The 7568-nt window shown below is 31.1% G+C and overlaps 1 protein-coding gene across 1 annotated transcript; it reads left to right on the top strand.

Annotated features, from left to right (window-relative positions):
• Positions 1-222: 222 nt before the first annotated feature.
• LOC132717578 (insoluble matrix shell protein 6-like) lies at positions 223-3856 on the top strand. Its single transcript, XM_060701071.1, has 4 exons — positions 223-384; positions 1421-1547; positions 1843-2163; positions 3705-3856. The coding sequence occupies exons 1-4, from the start codon at positions 345-347 to the stop codon at positions 3739-3741; spliced, it is 525 nt and encodes a 174-aa protein (XP_060557054.1). The 5' UTR covers positions 223-344; the 3' UTR covers positions 3742-3856.
• Positions 3857-7568: the final 3712 nt, after the last annotated feature.

The raw sequence follows: 7568 nt of genomic DNA, 5'->3' as shown, positions 1-7568 counted from the left end.
TTTTTTTTCACTTTTACACGAACATGCTGCAAGGCCCATCAGAAACTTAATAAAAAATACACCGTCGTCGTTATACGAACGGTAAAGTAGACAGTTTATAGCATGACTTTAGTTTATATTTGACTTGTTTGTAAATCATTCTGTCATAAATTTCTCATTAATTTGATAACCTGTCTGAACATCACAAATAACTATGAAGAAAACCATGATTTTAATTTCCGCAACTGTTCTATAAAGTCCACGATGCGTAACATTTGAAGATTTAAAAGAGAGGGTTTTTTTAGGATTGCTCGGTACCAGCTTTAGCATTCACAGTAATATATTCTGTTAGACAATAAGTTATCATGAAGACAGTTGTGATATTGGTGCTGTTTGCCGCTGTTGGTAAGTCTTACATTGTTTATATGTCTTAATTCTATATTGTTTTATATGTCTTATGTCACACTTTAATCAAATATTGATGAACTTATTTTTTATTTCGTCATCCCTCTATGATATTTTCATTGGATAATTTCATTTTTGTGGGTGACTGTCGTAATTTTATTGAACAATCTAACACTTTCAAATAACAAATATAAATACGGAATCGCCCGAAAAACATTCAGTTACGTAATGAACTGTACTGATTTTATTGAGGACGCTGCGTATTTTATCTAAGAATGACACACAACTATTTTCGGATCCTCTAGACAATTTGATACCAGCTATTTGTATTTTTACAAGCAATTTTGCTAAACACTTTGCCTTATAAAACCATAGTACTGTTGAAAGCAAAAAATGACTATGTTTCTATAAAAGAGTGCTCTAGTGGAATTGTTAATCTATCATTCTATTTGTGAACAAACTGGTCTCTTATCTTTGTTTTACATTTAATAAAAACAAATCAGCATCACCAACTGTTTGAAATATCCATGCGTCTATGAAACCCAGTTCACAAAGTAAGTTTTTAACCAATGAACACCAATTTCTCCTATAAGGATTATGAACAACATCATTGTACAACATATTACTATAAAACCATAGCCTTAGATGCATGAAAAGAGTTGTAAGATCAATATTTAGCGACAGAGCAATCAAACCGTAACCAAAAGAAATTATTAATATTTGTATCCCGGTTGAATTGTTGTTCTTAAGCATTGCTTTTGATGCAAAAAAACAACACAAAACAAAAAAACGTTCGTAAACATCTATTTGACTAAAATATATCAAGCCTGTTTACCGCAATAATCCTATACTACAATTGTCACGATTTATATTTCCATTGTTCAGACATTAAACTTATTTAATATTGATGATTTATATTTTTTCTATGAATTATTGTTTGAGTTGGATGATATACAATTTATGAATGGACCGCTAAGTTTTGTACACAATTCATACCACCTCAAAGATAGTTTATTTCATATACCATACATTTCAGCACATTGCGCTGTTAGAAGGGATAAACCAGACTTTGACTGTGATAAGATATGCAGACCATTTGGTTACGACCCTGTATGCTCCGACAGAAACAAACAATTCGACAACGAATGTTTCCTGGATTGCGAGTAAGTTGAAATTTATTTAAATTACATGAAAAATATTGGTGTGGACATTAATTTTATAAATATTCAGTTTTTCTCAATACGTAATCATTCTTAATATAATTAACATGTTTTCGCCACATATACTAAGTGTTTTATGAAAGTTTTTTATGCGGAAATGAAAATGCTTAGAATATATGCGACACTGAAATTCTTGACAAAATTATTTTGAGAACAAATACGAGACACAGATCAAGATTATCTTTTAATAAAACTATTACATCGTTTTCATTGGTGTTTTGTTTCTTTTTACTTTTAGATGGAAGTACAAAGGATGTGACGGGAGATGTCCATGTAATCGTCCTGACACGCCTGACAGACCAGATCGACCAAACTATATCAAAGCTCAACGACCACAGTACAGACCCGAACCTAGGCCTGAGTACAGACCCCAACCTAGACCTGAGTACAGACCCCAACCTAGGCCTGAGTACAGACCCCAACCTAGACCAGAATACAGACCCCAACCTGAATACAAGCAACCAGAACCTCAGCCAACATACTGTGTATGTGAAAGAAAGTATGATCCTGTCTGCACAACTGATGGAACAGAAGATAACGATTGTATTGCTAAATGCCAGTAAGTACAGCTGCTGTTTCAACTTCTTTTTTTATATAAAGTAATGTTTGCAAGAATAATTTAGCATTTAGTTTAAACAATATTTTGTTTCAATCAAAGATATATAGGCAGTTTTATTACAATCACCTGCTTTTTTAACCTCTTTTCATCTGAAATCATATTTGCAAGTAAAATTTAGCATTTAGTTTAAACAATATGTTATTTCAATCAAACATACGCAATAGAATAACAATCAAATGCAATAAGGATTGAGTAGAAAGCTACACATTTTTTTAGAAACTGTCTTCTAAATTTGGTATTTGTTTAGCTTTGCACTGGAAGACGACTCTATGTTCTCTCATATATGACGTTGTAAATATTGGTCCATTTATTTAATGTATGGATACCTTGACGAAATGAAATTATATATTAAAATAATAAACTTTAAAATAAGAAATAGCACTACCAAAAAAATTCAGATTCAGATATAAAAAAACATTTGATGGACACACCGTCTTTTATATGGCAAAATATGAACTTCATGCTCTCTGTAATTCATTATTTATATCTGTGTGATTTCTTTTTTTGTGTGTGCAAAATTTCTACTTTTTTAAATAACAACTTATTTGCTTAGATCACAAATTTAAGTATTTGAATTGATTTTAAATTTGAGCCGCGTCACGACAAAACCAACCAACATGCGTTTGCGACCAGCATGGACCAAGACCAGCCTGCGCTTCCGCGCAGTCTGATCAGGATCCATGCTGTTCGCTATCAGTTTCTCTACTTGCTATAGAGTTTGTAGCAGCATGCATCCTGATCAGACTGCGCGGATGCGCAGGCTTGTCTGGATCCATGCTGGTCGCAAACCCATTTTGTTGGTTTTGTCGTGACGCGGCTCATTTGTATTATTATTAAGACGTCTTTTCTTCTCTCTTTGTATTGTAAGTTTTCATTTGAGATGACCTTATATTTCATAGCGATACATACATATAAAATTAATTCTGTCTGATATTTTTTAAAGATATACTAGGCTTATCTTTATGTAAAATGATTTTACATCAGAAATTTAATGAAATCTAGTAAATTCTTCCTGAATATGTCTAATTTGAATAAGTAAATGCATAAATTATATTCTAAGCTGCATTCCGTTTTACCTGTCAAATTAATAAGGTCTATTCTTATAAAAAAAACTGCCAGTTGTTTTAATGACACTATGTTATCATACTGTGATTATCTGTAGTGTGTAGAGTTTAAAACATAACATATTTTCTCTGTGTGTATTCAAAACATGTTTATTTTACATTTCAAAAGAGACTGTATAGTAATTAATTAATCTTATTATCTGTGGTTTTCTTTTCAAATATCAAAGTGAGCATTATATATTTTTAAACAATAGTTCAAAAAGTTTAACTTACTTCAGAACTATTTATCTCGGATTGGATGATTATTCGTTGTGTATATTTATGCCCTTGTTCATAATCTGTCACTGGAAATTCCGAATTTTACTGAAATCTAAGAACATAATGATCACTGTTTAATCATAATATCTTTTATTGCAGAGGAAAGTACAAACTCCACGATGGCCAGTGTTATTAAATATGAGAGAATGTCAGAAAGAATGATAATACGTGAAATGATGATTTCAAATGACTTTCACAAATGTTTTTATGACCAAAATGTCTCAGAATAAATGTGTATGTTTTTATAAGAACATTGTTGTTTTTCTTTTCTGACGAGGAAATAATTGCAGTAGTTTGCTACCAAAGATAGATAACTTCTTTTAGTGGTGGCGATGCATGGACAAATATGGTAATAATTCCTCTGAAACACAATAAGAAACGCAATGTTACCAGCTCATAAGTAAATGTGACGCTTTCATATAAAATATTCAGCATGTTTATAAAAGTATCAGACTTGCTCATGATTGACGGAATTTCCTGTTGGTTTATTTATTTTAAAACTTACATTAACCCAATGTACTTGAACCCTTAACCTAGTAAATTAGAGAAAATAAGAATCCCTAAAGAAAGCCCAAAACGGCAAAATTGTTGCATTATTGCTCGGTTTGATTGAGTCAGTTCAGGGACGGTCCAGGCCCCCTAGCACTGGCTTAAGCAGATTTCATTATTTAGAACCGAATGTTAAAAAATATAACCAAACCAGCCATCACATCTGTTTATTCTGTTAGAAGACTAAGTTTATTAAGCAATTCACCCGGTTATGGCTGTACTGATTTCTAATATAAAAAATTGTCATTGAATTAAAAAAATGTCTTAGAAGCTCCTTCAGAAAACCACTTTCAATGGACATATTTGTAATAACATTTCAAATATTAATATATTTAGAGTATTGGAATGAAATAGTATCTGTTTTTCTGAGACACATAATAATTGTTCGTAAAGGAGTTTCGTTATCTTTACCTTTGATAAAAATAAATGGTCAAAATATTTTCGCTATTATAAAGAGGTTAAATTGTCGAACTAAAAGTACTTTGAATTGGCCATATTATTCAAAACGTATTAGTTCTAATTATACGTAGATCCTAGCGAAACTGTACAAAAAGTACTTAATTCAACATGTTTGCTCCACCTTCTTTTTACATACATAAAAACAAACCCCTTTACTTTAATCGCTAAACACTATATAATTGTGCATATTGGTTTTAAATTGTTGTTCTGGGTCCTAGAAGAAAGACGAAATAAGACGATTTATTGCCGTCTATGTCTCAGTTTAATCGTATTGTAGATATTGTAAAGCAAATAGCTATTCTACAAAAATAATGGAAAATCTACAATGCAGATATTATCCACCGAATACAACGGCAAAATCCAACACAGCTATTCTTGGTGTAAAAAGCGATTGTTGATTGTATTACCGACAATGTTTTGTAGTTAAAAATCTTTTAAGAAACAAACATTGTATAGAAATGGCCCACAACATATTAATGCGCGCGGCATGAACTCGAGAGGATCTTGACAGTTTTTTGTTGTTTCCTTTAAAATTTAAAGAAAGAAACGCATACTGAAATTGAAAACATGAAAATAACATATTTTTGATATTATAGAGTTTATCAGGCCCGGCACGAAAACAAAGAATGGCTCGATAGAACCTCACCCTACTTTTTTTCTTAGCCTTACGAACTAGACCAACGTGTTTTAGTTATATGTAAGAGAAACTTTAATATTCAAAACTTTTATTCATATCACAGTTTATCAGTTTAATATGATCATATTTATAAAAATATTTTATTCTCTTCATTTTACCTCATTTACTTCAATATATATGGACTTCCAGACTTTACATTAGTGAGTACCATTTAATTACAATACTGTCATAATTGAAGTGTTCTGCATTTACCAATAGCTAATAAAATGAAAAATGTCGTATATAGAGAGAATACCATGCTCGTGTCGTCTGATATAACAAAATTTTATATAGTTTGTCGGTGTTTGATATCAAATAACAAATAAAACACTGGATTAAATGTTATATATTTGTAATTTAACAGATATTTACATTCATTATATACTTATATAAATAAAATTTTGAAATATATTGATGAAATTAAATGCATATATTCACTAAAAATATTTTTCACTGCATTTTCCGTATTTCCACTGATGCCTTGTCGGATTACTTTCTTCTAAACTTAGCCAATACACATAATTAAAAGGGAAGTGTTTAGAATTATTTATCATTGTTATTATTTCAACAATGCTTTTTAACCCCTATTTTTTTTAATTTTGTAACTGGTTTGCCCTGCATAATATTCAACAGTTGTTGTATTTTTGTTTATATGTATCGTAGTACATTATTATGAGGCTAAAATACACACGCAAAAATTATGAATTAATGATTATTATAAAAAAAAGCCTCAAACGCCAAACACAATGTCTTTCTTCTAAAGCATGTTAAGACTAAAGCATAGTGAAATACACATCATTCCTGAGTGTTTCGTTCAGCATCATAAACGAAAGCAGAAAAAAGCAGAAATAATTTATCAAGTGATTCATGTCCATAAGACTGGCCCCCGTGATATTCAATATTTGATATAAATTATTATGCGTTTTAGCGATGGAATATGCATTTAATTTCAAAAGCGTGTACGTCTTTATTATCTAACAATGTATATGCAATGGAAATGATAAAATGAGACATGTGAGTAAATTATGCTGTTCCTTTAGAACATAAAATTTATAATTGAGGAATCGGGACCGCCTACTATTGCAACATTCTTCTAATTCAATCCGTTTGCATGGAGCTGATAAATGATAGATATAATTATTCAGTGAAAGTCCTGTACAATGCCTGTGTAATAAAATGCCTGGTACAATTAAAGGTCTGGTACAATAAAAGACCTGATACAAGGCAGAACTAGGAAATAAATAACAAACAAGTATGACAATTATAGTTGAAAGATTGATATTTTTGCTGTTGTTGTTAATGCTAATAGGTTATAATGTAAATAAATCAATAACTGACTGAAAGGAACCGAGCTGTTAAAGTCGCTGATTTGTGACTGCTATCTTCAGGGACGATGATTCTACCTCATGAAGAAGATATTCCTCCAGTTAGCTTGCTGAATTTCCATTGTTCTATTCATTAGTTTCAGGTATTTGCTTGGGCCTGAAATAGTTATTGCATTATCTGCGCTAGATGGAAGCAAAATAAAGATCTTAAGTATGTCGGTATGGCTAAAACATCAACTGCGCAAAAAGCGTCAAGAAAATGTCATAATCTTCGCGTAATAATATTTTTCGTGACTAGGTTTATGAAAGTACAGTCAAAGTAAAATATGTGTAAAAACAAACAAAACAGGTAATTTAAACACAAAAATGAATATGAAAGGATAGAACTTATGCTATATATGCAGCGAAACCGGACCAAAACGCCATTCATTAATAAACTTTATCTTAAATTGAAATTTATTTTTCTTTAACTAATGGTGTTAGTTTACTGTTTAGGTATAAAACGCATAACAAGTCAGAAATAAGGTAAGCAATCAACATGCAGGTGTGATTTATATTGGAGTGTGGCAGCTAAATGCCATATTTTTTGCAAATGAAATATCTTCATTCAAGCTGTGGTTTTCATGAAATTTGTCAAACATCTTACTACGCCATAGGGGATGTTGTAATCTTAGTTTTAGGAAGAAATCAAAGACTTTCTGTTTAATAAGTTACATAATGTGTTGATATGGCAACATTTATTTAATCGTTAAATCGTTTCAAATTTAGAAGGCAATTATAAACCATACGATGTCATATCTTCATCTTTGAAAGTTGAAACATTTCGTGTGAGCTGAATAAAACTTCTAACAATTATCGGTTTGAATAGACAACAAGTTTGCCTGGATCCAATTAGACGGTGCCATATCATCATCTTTGAATGTTATTTGAAACATATCATGTGAGCGACATTAC

This window comes from Ruditapes philippinarum, unplaced genomic scaffold (genome assembly GCF_026571515.1).
Source record: "Ruditapes philippinarum isolate M1 unplaced genomic scaffold, ASM2657151v2 ctg4776_1_1_1_1, whole genome shotgun sequence".
Lineage (NCBI taxonomy): Eukaryota > Metazoa > Mollusca > Bivalvia > Venerida > Veneridae > Ruditapes > Ruditapes philippinarum.
This window is presented reverse-complemented; position numbering and strand designations above follow the sequence as displayed.